Below are 22,351 nucleotides of genomic sequence, written 5' to 3'. Positions count from 1 at the left end.
ACCCAATCGAGATGGTTTGGGGTGAGCTGGACCGCAGAGTGAAGGCAAAAGAGCCAACAAGTGCTAAGCATCTCTGGGAACTCCTTCAAGATTGTTGGAAGACCATTTCCGGTGACTACCTCTTGAAGCTCATCAAGAGAATGGCAAGAGTGTGCAAAGCAGTCATCAAAGCAAAACGTGGCTACTTTAAAGAACCTAGAATACAAGACATATTTTCAGTTGTTTCACACTTTTTTGTTAAGTATATAGTTCCACATGTGTTAATTCATAGTTTTGATGCCTTCAGTGTGAATGTACAATTTTCATAGTCATGAAAATACAGAAAAATCATTAAATGAGAAGGTGTGTCCAAACTTTTGGTCTGTACTGTATGTTCCAACATGTCAGCCAATGGCTATCTCAAGGTGCTTTCACATTGCGCTCCGGCACCCGTTCGGTGGCCTTGTCGGGGTTGACGTCTGAACCCCCCAAAAAAACGGTATTCAGACGCATGCGTCGATGGGGTCATAGGCTATAATGGTGCCGATAGAGCGAACGTGAGCTCTGCTGTGCATAATTTTCGGGGGTATACACCTACTGGAGGCAGACACTCAGATGCAGTCCACTATGTCTAAGTGTCTGCCTCCAGTAAGCATACAAGCTCAAAAATGATGCATAGCAGAGCACACGTTCGCTTTACCGGCACCATTATAGTCTATGGCCCTGTTGGTGTATACGTCCGAATACCGTTTTGCAGGGGGGAGGGGAATTGGGGTTTGAATGTATGCCCTGACAGGCCACCGAGTGTGTACTAAACACAATGTGAAAGCACCCTCAAAGGGAACACAGGAGCGCCCAGCTGAATGATCGCTTCTGTGTATGGGACAGATGGCTGAAATGGATGTTAGCTGCACGCACGGAGGCATTTTTCATTCACAATGGTATAAGAAGACTCAATAGCTAAAAAATGTCATCATTATAAAGAGCATGGGATAAAATACGATACAGACCTAATATGGCATATGCAAGTCAAGGCGTGAGTGAAACACATGAGCCTGAGCAGTATGCACTTGCACTTTATATACTTTATATGTCCTTGGGATTATTTTATCTCCTCTGTATATGCATTGCATGATATCTAATATAATTGTACCCAGACTGTATTATTTCAGCATTTTCTACATTGGCGCGACCCTCCACCTAACTTATGTTTTAAATATCTTATTGTTTATTCATGTCTTTTTTTAACTATCTTGTGTCTGGCCACTATATTTATCCCAATAAATTATTTGACTTATTCATGTTGTATTATTTTGGTCCTTACTGGGCTTCTTTAGGCTACTTCATAGTTTGACTCTGGTTCAGTGGACCCATATGAGTATATTTACTGTTTGAATATTTAGAGATATACCCTCATATTATAGTGTTTATTTTTTACCTATACATCTACCTAAAGTTATTTTAGGTTATGTCCTTTACATTAGATAGATGGTTGGTGATAACGATCTATTTATCACAGTTAAGATCCATTTACACTAGCAGACGATTGGTCACATTTGAGCACGAGTGAGTTAGTTAAATATTAGTCATAAAGTGCACGTTATTTGTGAAAAATCATTTACATAAACATAAAAAAGTAAAGTAAAAGCAATAAGGGACCATATAACAAAATGACTAATAAAATATTAATAATACTAATATTGATGAGTATTGAATGTGCTGAACTTATGTTTATTAGTTCAAGTTTAACAAAAGATCCTAACGTTGCTTGCTAGTCTATGCTTCTGAGATATATATGGGAGTTGTGCACATAGAACTGCATAAATATATTTTTGTTACAACAAGCATAGATTTACCAATGATGGATATCTTTGACCTTGTAGCCTGCAGCACTGACAATTTGATAGATTAGATGTATGCTGTGTGTATATGCCATAAAATACATCTTAACAGTTTACATTTTGTTGCATACGTGATATAGGTGTGACCTTTCATGAATTATACATATGTAAACCACATGGTGTCATCTTGTTGAATATTATGTCTGGTAACTTTACTAGAGCTATACATTATTTCCACTTGGATCAGCTACTAAGTATACACATGTATATTACACATGCTCCATGCTAATGAGGCATTTCCGAGACCCCTTCTTGGGGTTGGTGGAGGTTCCAGCGGTTGGACCCCCAGCGATTAGCATATTAATAACTATCCTGAAAAGGTATTAACTTGCTGAGTTGGGCATAACCCTTTGATTATATTTTGGCCCCTATAAATTACCATTTATGCTGTCAGTGTATACTATGTGATCTATGAGCTTAGCTGCTTTGACTGTCCCTGTGCTTGAGGAACTGAATTATTTGTCAGTAGATTTCTTTAAAGGGAATCTGTCACCCCCTTGGACGTATGTAACCTATTAATATGTATTTTAACCTGGGGTATACCGTATGTTTAATTTATACCTGTATTAATTTTTTTTTTCAAGTTTATCTCTTTTTTATTTAGCTGCAATGCATTCCCTTTTCTACCCAGTTTATTTTAGTTTACTCTCAATACTACCAGGTAAAACAAAAATTGAAATACAATCGAGAAATCTCTGTAGAGAAATATTAGCAGTAGAACGGTTCAGTCTGAATAGCCACACTGTCGTATTACGCCACCTTTCAACATGTCAGTTTGTCAAATATCATCCCAGCTAGAGATGTAAGTGCTGGTATTGTGAAGTGGAAATGCCTAGAAGCAGCAGCTCAGCCATGAAGCAGCATGCCACACAAGCTCACAGAACAGGATCAAGGATGAAGTAGAAAAAAATTTCAGCAGAAAAAATCCCAGTTTCAGCCTTCCTGTGGAAACTGGTGATAGGAAGCTTTGTAGTTTGGATTTCCATTAGTGAGCAGCTTTATAGAAGCTTGCATCTGTCATACTTGTCAAGTGTCAGCTGGAATGATGGAAAACACACTAGTTATGGACACTAGACCATCGGAAATAAATTCTCTGGAGTGATAGATTAAGCTAAAACTTTCTGCATACTGACGTATAAATCCCAGTCTTGTGAAAGTCATTGCCCAAATATAAACTGTAGAGTATGGTAAAGGAGTACTAATATTCTATCGTTTTCATGGGTGGATTGGGCTCTCATAGCAACAGTGTGCCGATTAATCAAGGCTTTTAGGACAGTATTACGGTGTAAAAAGCTTTAAAAAGTCCCATTATTTTGGTGCAATTCTAGGCTGTGCTAAATTTATGCAACTTTTGTTGTTCTCACGTCATTTTCACCACGCTCCGACAAAGTAGGCGGAGGTGGAACTAAGACGAGGGCATGAAAAGTGGCGACATTTGATATGCTACAAATCTTACAGTAGGATCTGTGGTATGGCGCACACAGAGGTGCATGCTACTTGTCCGGCGCTCCTGATGATGAGGGGTACTCCCCTTCATGAATAAGGATCGTCTGACTCCAGACCATCTCCTCCTCAAGACTGGCATGAACAACGCTAGTCTTGATGGATCGGGCCCGGTGTCTTTTATAAAGAAGTCAGTCTTATCCTTGGAGATCAGAGGTTTTTACTGGTAAAAGCCTATGTGAAATGTAGCTTTATCTAGCATTTCTAGCTTGTCAATAATATTTACTAAACCAAAGTAAACAATGCTTAAGACATATTTCATGTCTAAATTACCTTTCTCTACACACATTTTTAAAGTCATGGGACAGTTAGAATTTCATTTGTTCTTATGAAAAACTTTGTCACTTTTCTCTTGAACTTTTTGTTAAGAACCGATCACTAGGTAAAAGGTAATCAGTTTGTGTTCTTACTTTTTCCCTGCAGCTCCCCCGAGTAATCTTTTTATTTATTTTTTTTACGTTTTTTTTTATTATGTTTCCAGAGGTATGGTCCTTTTTATGTAGTTCTAATTTGTATTGTCTTTACAAGTAAGCATTGCTCACAGAATATTTATGCAGGGCAGCCTAGAGAATCTGTAAGCCCTGTCCCCCAGACCATATTAATTAGTACTAAATAAGTAGGCCCAAATCTCTGAAACCATATGGCCGATTTAGTGACAGGTTCTCTTTAAAGTGAACCTCTCGTCAGATTCTTGCTACCTGAACCATGGGCAGCATGAATCAAGGCCTGTCACCATGAAAATGCAGTCTAATCTGGAGTTGCCATGTTATAGAGCAGGTGGAGCTTATTGGAATGATATATAGCTTTTTGAGAGAAGATTTAAGTATACCCTGTGTTTAATCATTTAAACATCTGGTCTTTCTGGGATTTTCAGTCCAGTGGGTGGTCCTATCAATGACTGACAGCTTTTTTCTGCATAAGTTATGCTTACAGAGATAGCTGTCAGTCACTGATAGGACCACCCACTGGACCGAAATTCCCAGAAAGAGCAGAGGTTTAAATGATGAAAACACAGGTTATACTGAATAGTCTCACTCACCTATTTATCTACTCAGCTCCCCTTGCTCTATAACATGGTGCCTACAGATTAGACTGCATTTTCTTGGTGGTAAGTTCCTTTTAAGTCTTGCCTCTGGCGATATTAAATAGATAATAAATAATATTATCATTAAGAAAGAACCTCTATAATGTATAGTACAATGGTAGAGCTATTAAGGTAAAAACTATTAATTCTGATGCGTAGTACTGCCAGGTCAATACTGTATATACGTTTTCTCTTATAGTCTAAAGCTCTATCATCTTAATGATAAGAATAATAGGAATTTCTGTAATGAAGATAATAGATTTAAAGAAGAAATCCTATTATAATACAAGGTGAAGTTTACTAAAGGTAGTAACTATTAGAGATGAGCGGTGTTCGACTAGAACTGTTCGCCAATCTCAAATTCGAGCTGTTTTGGGCGGTGTTCGAGTTGTTCGACGAACCCGAACGATTTGCAAAAAATTGGGCTGTTCGAGGTTATGTTCGATAACTGTTCGTGCACCAAAAGCGTGTCCTGCATGTCTGGCGCTATTTAGAGCACCAATCATGCAGGGATTGTCTGCCACTCACTGTAATGCCACAGCCATGGTGGTTGTGGCATTACAGTGATTGCCCAAATCGATGGGAACAGTGCTCACAGTGAAACATGAAAAGCCGGCAATTCAGCAGCGGCATACACCGGTACCCGACAATTTAGAACAGAAACAATAGAGTATCACACATAGATTAGATAGATATAAACATGTCAGCCACATATATACGAAGTACAGTGAAAGTGCTGCTTACTGTACTTTTCATTTAGCGTAAAGGATTTATCAAAAAAAATATTAGTGTTTTCATGCACCGTCTCTTTAAAAAAGCCGGCCGGCAATTCAGCAGCGGTACCCGACAATTTATAACAGACAGAATAGAGCTTCACACATAGATTAGATAGATAGAAACATGTCAGCCACATATATACGAAGTACAGTGACAGTGTTGCTTACTGTACTTGTCATTTAGCGTAAAGGATTTATCAAAAAAAATAATAGTGTTTTCATGCACCGTCTCTTTAAAAAAGCCGGCCGGCAATTCAGCAGCGGTACCCGACAATTTATAACAGACAGAATAGAGCTTCACACATAGATTAGATAGATAGAAACATGTCAGTCACATATATATGAAGTACAGTGATAGTGTTGGTTACTGTACTTGTCATTTAGTATTAAAATAAAGGATTTATTATTAAAAAAATTGGCGTGGGGTTCCCCGTAATTTTAGGCTCTAGCGGAGGTTAAGCAGACGGCTGGGGCAGATGTTTGAAGCCTGGGAAGGGGGTAATACCCACGGAGCTTCCCAGGCTACTAATATCAGCCCCCAGCTGAATACATAGCCTTTACTAGCTATTAAAATGGGGGACCCCCCAAAAAAAATGACGTGGGGTCCCCCCTAATTTAATAGCTAGCAAAGGCTAGGCAGACAGCTGGAGGCTGATATTAATAGCCCAGGAAGGGAGCCATGAATATTGGCCCCCTCCCAGGCTAGAAACACCAGCCGTCAGCCGCCCCAGAAATGGCGCATTCATAGGATGCGCCAATTCTGGCACTTAGCCTCGCTCTTCCACACTGCCCTGGTGCGGTGGCAGGGGGTAATAGGGTTGGGGTTGATGTCAGCTTATAATGCCAGCTGACATCAAGCCCAGGTTAGTAATGGAGAGGCGTCTATAAGACACCCCCATTACTAACCCCATAGTCAAAGTTAAAAAAAACACAAACACCCAGAATAAAGTCCTTTAATTGAAATAAAGACACAATCCTTTATTGTTCTAAATTAAACCATACTTACCGTCACGCCCATTCCAGCTGAAGCCAACGATCTCCTGCAATAAAAGAAAAATAATAAAGCAACCTCATCCTTACCTTTCCATGGTTCCCACGACAGCTTCAGCTCTGCTACATCGAGATGACAGGCTGGACCGCAGCAGAACGCTGCCATCCAGCCTCTCATCCCGCAGACACTGAGAAGCGCAGGCTTGCTTGCGCTGCTCAGCGTCTCTCTGTGACGACATCCAGATGAGCCGAGTTCATGTCCAATGAACTCGGCTCACCTCATGCACGTCACTGACAGCGTGGGAAAATTCTCACGCTGAAGCGCTGAGTGCAGGAGAATTTTCCCACGCTGTCAGTGACGTGCATGAGGTGAGCCGAGTTCATTGGACATTAACTCGGCTCATCTGGATGCCCTCACAGAGAGACACTGTGGAGCGCAAGCAAGCCTGCGCTTCTCAGTGTCTGCGGGATGACAGGCTGGATGGCAGCGTTCTGCTGTGGTCCAGCCTGTCATCTCGATGTAGCAGAGCTGAAGCTGTCATGGGAACCATGGAAAGGTAAGGATGATGTTGCTTTATTATTTTTCTTTTATTTCAGGAGATCGTTGGCTTCAGCTGGAATGGGCGTGATGGTAAGTATGGTTTAATTTAGAACAATAAAGAATTGTGTGTTTATTTCAATTAAAGGACTTTTTTCTGGGTGTTGTGTTTTTTTTAAATACTTTACTAGAAATTCATGGTGGTCATGTCTAATATTGGCGTGACCCCATGAATTTCGGGCTTAGGGCCAGCTGATAATGCCAAGCTGGCCCTAACCCCTTTATTACCCAGTGAGCCACCGCATCAGGGCCCTGGATGAGTTGGGTACAGCGCCAGAAGATGGCGCTTCTATGAACGCGCCATTTTCCGGGGTGGCTGCGGACTGCAATTTGCAGCGGGGGTGGCCCAGAAAGCTTGGGCCTCTCTGCGCTGCGGATTCCAGCCCCCAGCTGCCTAGTTGTACCTGGCTGGACACAAAAACAGGGCGAAGCCCCACGTCAATTTTCTTTAAATTATTTCATGAAATAATTAAGAAAAAAAGGGCTTCCCTATATTGTTGTGTCCGGCCAGGTACAAATAGGCAGCTGGTGGTTGGGGGCAGCCCGTTCCTGCCTGCTGTACCTGGCTGGACACAAATATAGTGCGAAGCCCCACGTCAATTTTTTTTAAATTATTTCATGAATTTCCTGAAATAATTTAAAAAAATTGAAGTGGGGCTTCGCACTATATTTGTGTCCAGCCAGGTACAGCAGGCAGGAACGGGCTGCCCCCATCCACCAGCTGCCTATTTGTACCTGGCCGGACACAACAATATAGGGAAGCCCTTTTTTTCTTAATTATTTCATGAATTTCATGAAATAATTAAAAAAAATTGAAGTGGGGCTTCGCACTCTATTTGTGTCCAGCCAGGTACAGCAGGCAGGAACGGGCTGCCCCCAACCACCAGCTGCCTATTTGTACCTGGCCGGACACAACAATATAGGGAAGGCCTTTTTTTCTTAATTATTTCATGAATTTCATGAAATAATTAAAAAAAAAGTACGTGGGGCTTCGCCCTATTTTTGTGTCCAGCTAGGTACAACTAGGCAGCTGGGGGCTGGAATCTGCAGCGCAGGGAGGCCCAAGCTTTCTGGGCCCCCCCCCGCTATAAATTGCAGTCCGCAGCCACCCCGGAAAATGGCGCGTTCATAGAAGCGCCATCTTCTGGCGCTGTACCCAACTCATCCAGGGCCCTGGTGCGGTGGCTCACTGGGTAATAAAGGGGTTAGGGCCAGCTTGGTATTATCAGCTGGCCCCAAGCCCAAAATTCATGGGGTCACGCCAGTATTAGACATGACCGCCATGAATTTCTAGTAAAGTATTTAAAAAAACACAACACCCAGAATAAAGTCCTTTAATTGAAATAAAGACACAATTCTTTATTGTTCTAAATTAAACCATACTTACCATCACACCCATTCCAGCTGAAGCCAACGATCTCCTGCAATAAAAGAAAAATAATAAACCAACCTCATCCTTACCTTTCCATGGTTCCCACGACAGCTTCAGCTCTGCTACATCGAGATGACTGGCTGGACCGCAGCAGAACGCTGCCATCCAGTCTGTCATCCCGCAGACACTGAGAAGCGCAGGCATGCTTGCGCTCCTCACTGTCTCGCTGTGACGGCATCCAGATGAGCCGAGGTCATGTCCAATGAACTCGGCTCACCTCATGCACGTCACTGACAGCGTGGGAAAATTCTCACGCTGAAGTGCTGAGTGCAGGAGAATTCTCCCACGCTGTCAGTGATGTGCATGAGGTGAGCTCATGTCCAATGAACTCAGCTCACCTCCTGCACGTCACTGACAGCGTGGGAAAATTCTCCTGCAATCAGCGCTTCAGCGTGAGAATTTTCCCACGCTGTCAGTGACGTGCATGAGGTGAGCCGAGTTCATTGGACATGAACTCGGCTCATCTGGATGTCGTCACAGAGAGACGCTGAGCAGCGCAAGCAAGCCTGCGCTTCTCAGTGTCTGCGGGATGACAGGCTGGATGGCAGCGTTCTGCTGCGGTCCAGCCTGTCATCTCGATGTAGCAGAGCTGAAGCTGTCGTGGGAACCATGGAAAGGTAAGGATGAGGTTGCTTTATTATTTTTCTTTTATTGCAGGAGATCGTTGGCTTCAGCTGGAATGGGCGTGATGGTAAGTATGATTTAATTTAGAACAATAAAGGATTGTGTCTTTATTTCAATTAAAGGACTTTATTCTGGGTGTTTGTGTTTTTTTTAACTTTGACTATGGGGTTAGTAATGGGGGTGTCTTATAGACGCCTCTCCATTACTAACCTGGGCTTGATGTCAGCTGGCATTATAAGCTGACATCAACCCCAACCCTATTACCCCCTGCCACCGCACCAGGGCAGCGTGGAAGAGCGAGGCTAAGTGCCAGAATTGGCGCATCCTATGAATGCGCCATTTCTGGGGCGGCTGACGGCTGGTGTTTCTAGCCTGGGAGGGGGCCAATATTCATGGCTCCCTTCCTGGGCTATTAATATCAGCCCCCAGCTGTCTGCCTAGCCTTTGCTAGCTATTAAATTAGGGGGGACCCCACGTCATTTTTTTTGGGGGGTCCCCCATTTTAATAGCTAGTAAAGGCTATGTATTCAGCTGGGGGCTGATATTAGTAGCCTGGGAAGCTCCGTGGGTATTACCCCCTTCCCAGGCTTCAAACATCTGCCCCAGCCGTCTGCTTAACCTCCGCTAGAGCCTAAAATTAAGGGGAACCCCACGCCAATTTTTTTAATAATAAATCCTTTATTTTAATACTAAATGACAAGTACAGTAACCAACACTATCACTGTACTTCATATATATGTGACTGACATGTTTCTATCTATCTAATCTATGTGTGATGCTCTATCTTTCTGTTCTAAATTGTCGGGTACCGCTGCTGAATTGCCGGCCGGCTTTTTTAAAGAGACAGTGCATGAAAACACTATTATTTTTTTAAATAAATCCTTTACACTAAATGACAAGTACAGTAAGCAACACTATCACTGTACTTATTATATATGTGACTGACATGTTTCTATCTATCTAATCTATGTGTGAAGCTCTATTCTTTCTGTTCTAAATTGTCGGGTACAGATGCTGAATTGCCGGCCGGCTTTTTTAAAGAGACGGTGCATGAAAACACTAATATTTTTTTTAATAAATCCTTTACACTAAATGACAAGTGTAGTAACCAACACTGTCACTGTGCTTCTTATATGTGTGACTGACATGTTTCTATCTATCTAATCTATGTGTGATGCTCTATTCCTTCTTGTCTAAATTGTCGGGTACCGGTGTATGCCGCTGCTGAATTTGCCGGCCGGCTTTTTTAAAGAGAGTGTCTTCTGAGCAGTTTGTCAGCTTTTGGACACCTTTGCAGGTGTTTTCTATGTGTTTCTATGTGTTTTTGTTTGCCTGCCATTGGTTTTAACGGTGTTCGACGGTGTTCTAAGGTGTTCGACGAACAGTTCGACGAACAGTTCCTCGAACATCCCGGTGTTCGACGAACCGAACCCGAACACTACGGGGGTGGCTCAACACTAGTAACTATATAATCAGCCAAAGAATCATTTGATTGAGTGCTTATCAGAGCACATAGAAGAATGTTACATAGGAAAGAACCATAATAAAAATTAAGACAAGAGCGATTGAGTGGAGCACTTAGTAAAGAACTTGAAAATACTTATTAAATTAGTGAAGCATTAAAGAGAATAATTTGTACGTAATTTAGGAAAGCAATTTATTAGAGTGGCTGAAGAAGAAGTTATAGGAAACTAGTGCAGGACCATTTACAGTTGAAGCAGAGGGTAAGCAGATTTTGAAGGAACCTTTGTATGGGACAAAGATAAGAGATGCTCTGTTAAAGAAGGAAAATTGTGACTTAAGGATTTAAGTATATTTGAGTAGTTGCATGGTGTTTGAGGAGGACAGGTATACAACTCATACAATCTGAATTTTCCATATACAGCACACTAAAATATCCACAATAAAACCTGAGGCTCACCTATCTTTTCAGAAAATAGAGAAAGCTAACTAATATATATCGGAAATAAGGCCAAAAGTGCACAACTTCTAACTTCTTATTTTTTCTCTGTGAAGAAGACATAAATGGCCCGATTCATCATTGCATTTGTTCCCTTTTGCCTAATTTTTGGTTGTTGACGCTTTCTTTTCATTTGCGCCTAACTGTTCTTTTAATTTGTGTCATTTTTAAGTGTAACTTATCTGTGCTCACCTGGTTTTTTTTCCTTTATGTTCACCATTGTGGGTGGAGTTTGTGCTTACTAGATGCTTTCCACTGATTCAACAATTGCAACTTTTTAAAAAGTCTTAAAATTTGACACAAATGAACGCCAGTCCTTTCTGGAGGTATTTTCTATATGCCAGTTATTATTGTGCAAATTTTGCTCCATTTTACGCAATGTATGGCTCTTGCACTGAAAAGTCGCAAAACAGGTCAAAGAAAAAAAGTGTTTTACGTTGCACAAAATTCATTAACAAGTGTCCAATGTTGAAGAATTTGGTGCAAAAAACTGGCAACAAGTACCACAAGAAAAAAAGAAAAGGAGATCTTTACAAACCCTGCAAATTATGAATTGGGACCATTGTATTTTGCAGATATATTAACCCCTTCCTGCCATTGATGGACAAATTTTGCTTTTGCGCTTCCATAACCTTTTTTTCCATTGACATAGCCATATAAGGGTTTGATTATTGGAGGACAAGTTGTAGTTTTGAATGATACCATCCATTTTATGCAATTCCTCCTTTCTTTTTTGGCTTTTGTTTTTACTACTTCCATTGAGTGGCAAAATTATCCTGGCAGCATGACTGTTCAGGTCAATATGATTATGGCGATGCCAAACTTGTAAAGTTTTTTTTTACTTTATGTTAATTTTGGGTACATACAATGTTTTGATTGTTTCCTATCGCATTTTTTTGGGGGCGAGGTGAGGTTACTGAAAAACAGCAGTTGTGGTAGTATGATTTTTTTTGCTTTACGATGTTTACCGTATGGGTTAAGTAAGTTTATATTTGTGACTTTTGTACATCACATGCCAGGAAGGAGTTAAACATGTTGTCCGACATTAGGCTATAAGTCTGCAGTTACGTTATGTGACTGCAGACTTGTGGATCCTCACATCACACACACTGAACGCTGTGAGGATCCTCCGATGCCGGAGACAGAGGTCATGTGACTGCAAGAATGTGATTTGCATACTCCTGGCCACATTCCAACTAGAATGTTTCCAGCCTCACTCAATACACATGCATTGAGCGAGTCTGCGCCCTCGCTAGTCAGAATGAAGGCGCTGACTTCAGAGAATCCTCACAGTGCGCAGTGCTTGTGTTGTGAGGATTCACAAGTCTGCAGTCATAAAGAGTGACTGCAGACTTGTAATTTAGGACAGGACAACCCATTTAATATATATCCTTCACCATAGGAACAAAGCTAAATCTTATAACCAAACAACACATGCACATTTACTTTCTTACATGTTGTAAAACTACTTAAGTCAGAGAGAAGTTCCTGGGCTCTTATGTATATTGCTATCAGGGTCTTCAAAAAGTATCATTTATGGCACTACCATCTTCCTATTTGGGAAAAAAGCCATTGGGGCCAGTGACCAAGTAGGTCTGCAACATCTGTGCCTAATGTTGGCTGCTCATTTACTGTTGAATGTTGAGGTAGCTGATAGGTAATACTCAATTATTTCGCTTTTTCTATTGCAATCGTTTTTGGATTTTACCATTAGACACCTTAGACCCAAGCTACATTTAAGCAGTAAATACTCTTTGCATATTTTGTGACACATTTATTGGTAATTGCAATACAATCGGAATTTTAAGTAACTTCATAGCCTTTAAAGAGACAATAATAAGGAAATATTATGGGGGGGGCTAATTAAGCATTTTTTTTTTACCAGAAAACTGTGTCTTTAAAAAGTCATAAATATTTGCACAACACACAGTTACACAAAAATGTTGCAACTTTTATGATGTTAGGTTAAAGGTTGAATTCGATGGACGTATGTCTTAAAAACTAAGAATTTTTTGTGATTTTATACTAGCTTTGCCAGTTTTTTTAAAAAATGTGTGTAGCTTAGTTGGAGGAGCGTGGTCTAGTATGGCCCAACAGATTTACTATAATTAATGCCACAAATTGTAAGAGATACATACTTCAGACATTGACTGCAGTACATTTTCTGACTATGACAGACAGCTGAAAAATCCACCAAATTCGCCAATGAATTTGGTGCATCTTACTACAGCAAATTCAGAATTTAGACCACTGTATAAAATGCCAGTCTTCATGAATTTACCCCTAATTATCTGTGCTGTACATGCAAATATGATGCATCATTATTATACAGGGTGGGCCATTTATATGGATACACCTAAATTAAATGGGAATGGTTGGTGATATCAACTTCCTGTTTGTGGCACATTAGTATATGGGAGTGAGAAAACTTTTCCAGATGGGTGGTGACCATGGTGGCGATTTTGAAGTCGGCCATTTTAGATCCAACTTTATTTTTTTCAATGGGAAGAGGGTCATGTGACACATCAAACTTATTGAGAATTTCGTAAGAAAAACAATGGTGTGCTTGGTTTTAACGTAACTTTATTCTTTCATGAGTTTTTTCCAAGTTTATGACCACTTATAAAATGTGTTCAAAGTGCTGCCCATTGTGTTGGATTGTCAATACAACCCTCTTCTCCCAGTCTTGACACACTGATAGCAACACCGCAGAAGAAATGCTAGCACAGGCTTCCAGTATCTGTTGTTTCAGATGCTGCACATCTCGTATCTTCACAGCATAGACAATTGCCTTCAGATGATCCCAAAGATAAAAGTCTAAGGTGGTCAGATAGGGAGACCTTGGTGGCCATTCAACTGGCCCACGATGACTAATCCACTTTCCAGGAAACAGTTCATGTAGAAATGCTCGGACCTGACACCCATAATGTGGTGGTGCACCATCTTGTTGGAAAAACTCAGGCAACGTGCCATCTTCAGTGCATAAAGAGGGCAACACATCATCATGTAGCAATTTCAGATATCCAGTGGCATTGAGGTTTCCATTGATGAAGAATGGCCCCACTATCTTTGTACCCCATATACCACACCATACCATCAAGAGACGAGATGTGCAGCATCTGAAACAATGGATACTGGAAACCTGTGCTAGCATTTCTTCTGCGGTGTTGCTATCAGTGTGTCAAGAGTGGGAGAAGAGGGTTGCATTGACAATCCAACACAATGGGCAGCACTTTGAACACATTTTATAAGTGGTCATAAACTTGGAAAAAACTCATTAAAGAATAAAGTTACGTTAAAACCAAGCACACCATTGTTTTTCTTATGAAATTCTCAATGAGATTGATGTGTCACATGACCCTCTTCCCATTGAAAAAAATAAAGTTGGATCTAAAATGGCCGACTTCAAAATGGCCACCATGGTCACCACCCATCTGGAAACGTTTTCCCCCTCCCATATACTAATGTGCCACAAACAGGAAGTTGATATCACCAACCATTCCCATTTAATTTAGGTGTATCCATATAAATGGCCCACCCTGTAGAATACTTCCAGTTGATATTTAACAATATTATAGCAGTACTGTATACACAATATTAAAAATGTTGTTACAAAATAAGTTAAAGCTCATCATTATTTATTATTGTGCAGTTAATATTTGGCACCAGAATAATTTAGGCTTTCTGTACAGAGCTCTATAATATTCCATAAATAGGCTCAGGAAATCTTTTGCATATCCGCAATGCATTACATAATGTGTGGCTTGATGTATTGTATATTAATGCGCTTATGCATACTTGTATGTATGATGTAGCTATAATAGAGAATACATCTATAAAAAACGCTCAATAAAATAGAGAAATTTAAATGAGATCTAAAGTGGCGACACGCATAGCTGAGTTCTAAAAGAAGGTTATACACACAACAGACATCTTTACCTGTTAATGGAGTAAAACATTTCCTAATTCAATTGAAAATGTAGATATTAGGTAACTAAGCTTATCAATTTGCCACCAAATCAAAAAATAAAATGTATTACTCACTTAATAAGAATAGAAACAGTTGTCAGTTTATTCCTCTAAGAGTCAGGGAAGTGTTTAATTTCTCATTTTATTTTTATCCCTTATGTAAAATAAGCATATCCTGTTTTCTTTGATTCCTGTCAGTGAATTAATACATTTTTGCTTGTGTTCCGGCGTTAAAAGCCATGCAGACCTAGTCTTATTGATTCATATCATATGCCAAGTTCTAATGAGTTGTATGACTTAAACGCATGTCAGTTGTATAACTTAATAGTGTCATAGGCTCTTTTGGAGATGAGCAATTCAATTTGCGTTGCGCTGCTCTGCCATCAAGTCCAGACCTCTGTGGCAGTCGGTCTTCACTTATGCGCCTGACATCCTTGGCACTAAATAAACCCTACGAGATCAGCACATATGTAATACCACCATGTGAGGCCTTTTGATAGTCACAGTGCCTAATAAGCGCCAGAAGTAACCAGGATGCCAGACAAAGGATACCGAATGCAGATGTGAAGACCAGTTGCCACAAAAGACCAGACTGAATGCCAGATAGGGTCTCTTTTTACAAATGAGCAGTTCAGTTTGCAATGTGCTGGTCTGCCATAAAGTCCAGGCCTCTGTGGCAGCTGGTCTTCATTTATGCGCCTAGCATCCTTGGCTTGGCATTCTTGGAGGCTCTGGCACTCAATAGGCCCGACGACATTATGACACATGTCATAAAATCATGTGAGGCCTATTGACTAGTCGCAGGGTCTAGTAAACTCCAAAAGTAACCAGGATGCTAGACAAAGAATACCCAATGCAGATGTGAAGACCAGCTGCCATGGAGGACCAGACTGGACGCTAGACCAAGGCAGCACAAATCAAATTGTTCAGCTCTAGCTTCTCCCTTTAAATGTTTAATTAATATTAGTAGCTGTAAATTTTCTGTACCAAGCATCCACCTTGGCAGGTATGGTAGATGTCTTTGAGACTCTCTGATAGTAACTCTTGTCACACTCATTGCCCCAATTTTAGTTAGTTTGACCGTTAAGCCATTTCGTATGTTTGCCAGTGCAGCAGTGCAAAGAGGCAGTTTTTGTACTTCAGTTCCACATAGGTGGAAGACATATAGGAGCAAACTAATCTGGAGCCTTACTTCTTTTAAGGCCATAAACATTACATACATGTTGGCACGCTCAGCAGACAGTTTGCTTTAAAGTATGCTTTAAAGAATAGAAGTGTTAATAGTTTATTTTTATCAGTTGCAAAATTCAAAGTGGGGACTTTAAGAACTCTGCTAGTTTAGGGGCCGGTCCCCTCTCTGTGGCCTGATCCTTCCACTCCTGGTGGGTTCGGGCGCACGGGTGGCATCCGCACTGCAAGTGCCCCTGGGATCCTTTCTGTTCTTACTGGAGCCTTTCTTCCTGCTCCTCTCCTCTCTTCAGTCTGTCTTGGGCCTCTCTCACTAGGCCCTCCTCCTGAGCACTCAGACTGTTCTGACTGACTGACTGACTGTCTGTTCTCCTCAGACTGGACTGGACTCACAAGATGGCTTCTCTTTTTATATCCTCCTTCTCAAGTGCTCCCCTGATCTTCTTCCTCCACCCACACCCACTACATGGTTCCCCCTCTCTTGGTTCCCCCCACTCCAGCCAGGGTCAGGGCTCAGCAGAGGAGCAGCGCATCTTGCCCCTCCTGCTGGTCTGGAGTAGTGTAGTGTTGGATGCAGGTGTTTGGGTCCCGGGCAGTACTCCATCCTTACCTGAGAGTGGGATACCACACCTCTGGGTGAGATGCAGTACCTCTGTGGCGACTGAACCCGCAGGGGCACCACATCATCAGCTCAGAACTGGCAGTAACCAGTAGAACCCAGCATCAACCATCCACTTTTTGGAGAAGTCTGGCCAGAAGGGGTCTTCATGGAGGAATTGTGGCCAAAAAGCCACACCTTCGAATCAACTATACACGAAGTGCCGCCCTGATCTTATCATCAAGTCTGTTTGGGATTACATGAGGAGACAAAAGGATTTGTACAAGTCTTCATCCACAGATCTGTGGTTAGTTCTTCAAGATGTTTGGGACAATCTCCCTGCTGAGTTCCATCAAAAACTTTGTGCAAGTGTATCTAGAAGTACTGATGCCGTTTTTTGAAGACACAAAGGAGGTCACACTAAATATTGATTTGATTTTGATTTCTCTTTTGTTTCTTCACTTTGCATTTTGTTAATTTATAAAAAATAAGCTACTAACATTAAGGCTAAAACTTTGTCACGGTACTGAATTTGAAAAATGATCACCAGATTTCTGGATGGAATGCCATAGTTAGTAAATCAGTAACCTAAATGAAAGAAGTGAACTTCACAGCCATTCTCTGTGGTATATGTATAGAAAATTTTCTGAACATAATTAGTCAAGAAGGCTTTTTATCATGGAGAAAGATAACACAGAGGGAGTCATAATTATCAGGGACACAATAAAGCAACAAGCGAGTCTTGTGCAAAACAGATGCATTTAGCTAATGGCACAGCTCCAGTGTCATAAGACACTGATTAATCATTGCAGCTTTTCCCCACACCTCTTCTATTTAAACACATATGGTAGAACTGTCATGTTTCTTACCATGTGTTCTTTTAAGAAACACTTTATTTATGCGTTAAACATGTCTCATTGTTAAGCAGCTGGCATATGAGATTATATTATAGTAAGAAACTAGACAGAAATTTACGTTATGTATTTTGTAAGAATGTGTGCAAGTACACGTGTAAATTACAGCCATTCTTCTAGCTAAACATTTCCAAATGGCAGGTGATGATACATTTCAATCACTCTAAATAGGAAAACTATTTAATAGAATTATTGCATAATGATACCCGATGGTTGCATCAATCAAAGCCAAAAATATCAAAGTCTCAGTGCAAAAAAACTACAATTAGTCAAAATTGTAGGTAGCGATATATAGAAGTCTCCATCTGTGATGAAAGTATATGATGGGTCACCAATGGCAAAACTTGACTACACTGAAGCATTACAAAACAAAATGATGGATAAATAAATTTTTTTCTGTTATGACTGTTATTCAAATGTTTTGGTGAGAATTCAAAGGATTTTGGTACAAGTTTATAACACTATGTGACCCATATGGTTGGAAATCTTTGCAGGTCTGAGTCCATTAAACCATAATAATGTCATATTTTATTAGGAAATTATTTTATCATGCACATTATTGGCACATTAAAGGGGTTGTCCATTCTTAAGCTACAAGTCTGCAGTCACTCTATGTGACTGAAGACTTGTGAATCCTCATTTCGCGTGCACTGCGTACTGTGAGGGTTTTCCAGGGCTATGCATACTCCCGGCCACATTCCAACTAGACTGTTACCGGCCTCACTGAATACACTTGCATTGAGCGAGGTTATGCCCATCTAGTCAGAATATGGCCTGGAGTATGCATATTTCAGTCACATGACCACCGCTCCCTCACAAAACCCTCAGAGCACGCAGTGCACACAATGTGAGGAATCACAAGTCTGCAGTCACATTGAGTGACTGCAGATTTGTAGTGTAAGACTGGACAACCCCTTTAATACATTAAGGCATCATATATCACATTTAAAAATAAAAGCATTATATGCCACCAATTATTTTTAAGCCTGAATGAAATTGGTCTTCAGTGGGTTCACACATAATAGGCAAAAAGAGAAAAATACACAGTAGGGTTGACATAGTGGAGGTTATCAGCACCTACTTAACCATCCTTTGAATTTTGGAATTGGGGCAACATAAAGGATAAAAGGTATCTTGCATGTGTTTTAGTGCAAAGTAAAAAAAAATGTTATATAAAGATAATGTAAGTTAAAAATAACATTTAAAGGATATCTCCAATGATGCTGCCATTCTTATCTCTTGGCAAAAGTTGAAATCTGATGGAGGATATATCTGGCAGATTACGTGGAATTATTGGATAGGCAAACACATAAAGTTTCTCCTAAAAATATGAGAGTTTTTTGCCATCCCATGGTTGTCTTGGTAGTAGTGCCATCTTATCTGGTGATTGATTTATCCAGTATATTATTAAACTTCTGGTAGAAGACAAGAAGGCCAGAAGCATGAGAAGAATCCTTTAAAAACAATGGTAATATTGATAGCAATGGTAAATTTTCAAATATTGCCAATACATCTGTACAGCTGCTTTTCTCTACATTATTTCAAAATCAACATATTTGCTTGTATCCATTGTTATATCTGTTTTATTAAACTACTAGTACAACTATGATTTTAGCTGAGACCTGTGGATAACCTATGCTAATACATTGGGCACTGAACCTGTAGTATTATCAGACAGATGGTATATCTAAAATGGCAACATGTAGAGAACCTTTTACAGCCAAAAGAACACTCCATAGACCTCTGTGTTTTATTGGCACAGCTCAAGACAGGCATAGAAGCAGCACCAGAAACCCTCGTGGTAAATGCTGATAAAAAGATCTACAACTACTTGTCTACTTTGATCCAAAATTTCATTCTGAGTTTAATTACTCATGGAAGTGACCGTGTGTGCAATTGGTGGCTGATCACAATACACAACGATGCGTGCGAAAGCTTTTCTTCTAAAGCTTACAGATAAAACACTGAGATCCAGACACAGAAATGTTTGCCTTTCTCTCAGGTATAAACCATCTTCAGAATATCCCCAACCATGACATTGCCATTTTGGAGAAGCAGCCAACCCTATTAGATGGATACAATCATATCATTTCTTCGATCTTATGTGATAACACTGTATCCAGTATCTCAGATACTATTAGACACACATTCTCGATTCTGCCTTTATACATTAGATGTGCCACAAATAACAACACACATAGTTTAGGTCAAGTGATTGGATTTTTGGAAAATAAAAACACACACAAAAGACTTTCACAGTAAGTCCAATTAATGAGACACACAGGTAGTCTGCAGAAAAATCAATCTATCAAATGAAGAGACGTAACAAAGAAAAATTATATATTTTTTTTTAATTTAAAAAAGGCTAAAATAATCTAATAGTCTACATCTAAGCAATTTATTACTATGGGAGTCTACTTATCCATCTGCCAAGTTCTATAAAATTATTAGATCTCATTAGCATCAAGCTTTTTCTTTAATTAATAAGTATAATTATTTGAGACAATTATGTCTTTATGACACTATTTAACCTGCTTTATATCAGTATTGTTCATGTGTTTAGGGTAGACCTTATACAGGGTGATACTAAAAGACTTTTTAGATCTACAGGACTGTCCACATTAATACAAGTAATAGGTGATTGTTACATGGCACTCTAACACATGGTTTCCATAAGAATAAACCACATGTCTATAGATGCACTCACCTGATGAGCAGTTTATGTCTCCTTGGTTAAAGGCTGATGATACCCATGTGTAGCCATAATTATAAGCTTCATTTACATAGTTTCCAATACCATTCAATTACATTTTCTGGATTTTCATTACTTTTTATAATAACACACAGAAGATAACCCAGTCCTTATCTTATCTGTAACTGACTGCATTGCACATTGTTGATGAGACAGTCTATCTAAGTATCTAGCCTTCAGATGTTGGAAGATTTCACATTATAACTTAGAAGGGGGCCATATCTTTTAATAAACATTTCACAGCAGAGAAACACATTGAAACCATAAAGCAAAAAAAAACAAAACATCAAAATGCATAAAAAAAAATCTTCCCAGATCTAAGTGAAAAAGATGTAAGAATCCAACCCATTGCAGAGCAGCAGAAGAAACTCAGCAAAGGGAATAAAATAAAATAGATTGAAATCTAAAAGGCTGCATATTCACTTTAATAATCGTCAAAATGAGAGGCAAAAGATCAAAAGCGAAAAATTTCTCACCATCCTGCTTAAAAAAAAAGAGACAGAGCTGAATCCTTCTCAAAGATTAACTTTCACTCACACAATATTTGGCTTCAGAAAAGCACCAGGTGCAGTGGGATCAGATGTGGACACTTACACTGCCCTGTTATTCTAATGAATGCAAAGTCCCAGAGTGAGAAAGTTCAATCAAAATCAAGATCCACATCTCTACAAGCTGTAAGGAATATATTATATATACTGTGCTAACACATAGAAAACCAGTTTCTAAACTCTCATCCATAGGCTAAGTAGTGAAATATTCATAATCATTGCTGTTCTGGCAGTGAGGAGAAGCAGCTCACAGTACTATGCTACTTTCTCAGAAGAATTACAGTGAGAAGACCATGTGCTTCTGTGTCCTACATACTAGTTTCTTAAAATTCCCATATATCTTGCAGCACTAGGACAATCCTAATTGATTAAGTCTTGAAAGCTATAGCTGATCCCCTGCTGCTACTTTGCTTTTCTTTATGCCTTTCTATAACATTTAAAGCACTCAATGCATTAACAATTTAAAGGGAAAGCGCTAGAAGGAAGATGAGGAAAGACATTGTCAGCCTTGATGCTAAGCATCTCCTTACCTTCAGCGTGTGCTCCAAGAAGCAGGATGAGGAAGAAGAGGATGAAAGGGTGGACATAGGGACCAGGAGCCTGGCATATTCCATGGGTCAACATGACAGAACCTCAGACTTTAAGGAGACCAGGATAAGTAAAGGGTAGTTGAGCAAGATTTCCAGCTCTGGTCTGCACATCCACTGAAAGATGTCTGGGGGTGAGATTCACAAGGACTCATTCATGTGAGCAACTCTCCTGGTGTGGCTATTGATTAAAGGGGAAGAGGAAAGAGAGGCACAGAAATGCACAGAGAGGGCTCTGTGCCTGCTTATGAAAAGAATGAAACTGTACTGAAATGGAGAAGGAGGGAGAGAGACAAGGCAGTGTGATAGAGATGAGAAAGGAGAGGGCAGGCAGGGACCAGAGGCTCTAGGAAAGAAAGGATGGAGGCAGCAGCAATAGAAAGAAGAGTGCATGGGAGATTGAAAGATACAGCAATGGTCTGCAAAGAAGAAACATGCTACAGAGGGCAAAGCAGAGGGAAGGAGAAGGGATGCAGGACAGAAACCAAATCTTCAGTACAAACCTAAGATGACAGATTGGGTTGTATTCTGGTAGGCTGCTGCTAGGAAGCATTCATATTATAACATCCAAGGCAATGAACTGAGAGAATGCAGGCACAAAGTGCTATAAGGCACAGACACATGGAGGGGAAGGCATGCACTGAAGGGAGCTGCAGAGGGAACTGTGCAATCGGATAGTCAGGGTAAAAATAGACTCTACAGTGGATACTGTATGCCATCTATGCATCAAAGCATGGCATGAGCAGCCATAGAGTTTACAACTGCAGGGAAATGATCAGAGCACTGATACATTTCATGAGTACAGGACTTTATCAAAACCTTCTGTATTGTATCAACAATTATAGTGAACTTGTGCAATATTTACAAGAACGCAAGAACCTATTACTGAAACGTCATTTTGTATTGTTAGTGAAAAATAACACAATTTTTTAGGTTGCTTTGACATTT

General features: G+C 40.2%; 1 protein-coding gene across 1 annotated transcript in view; it reads right to left on the bottom strand.

The window, feature by feature from the left end:
- SEZ6L (seizure related 6 homolog like) overlaps positions 1-22,110 on the bottom strand; it is a 779,891-nt gene extending 757,781 nt beyond the window's left edge. The window contains exons 1-2 of the mRNA XM_073672981.1: positions 21,907-22,110; positions 21,347-21,531 (exon numbers count right to left, since the gene is read on the bottom strand). Of these exons, the coding sequence (XP_073529082.1) occupies positions 21,347-21,440 (94 nt within the window). The 5' untranslated portion in view covers positions 21,441-21,531; positions 21,907-22,110. The remainder of the gene's footprint in view (positions 1-21,346; positions 21,532-21,906) is intronic.
- Positions 22,111-22,351: the final 241 nt, after the last annotated feature.

This window comes from Phyllobates terribilis, unplaced genomic scaffold (assembly GCF_046119375.1).
Source record: "Phyllobates terribilis strain yellow unplaced genomic scaffold, ASM4611937v1 Scaffold_1__5_contigs__length_1240528914, whole genome shotgun sequence".
NCBI lineage: Eukaryota > Metazoa > Chordata > Amphibia > Anura > Dendrobatidae > Phyllobates > Phyllobates terribilis.
Note: the sequence above shows the minus strand (reverse complement) of the source record. Positions and strands in the feature narration are given on the sequence as shown.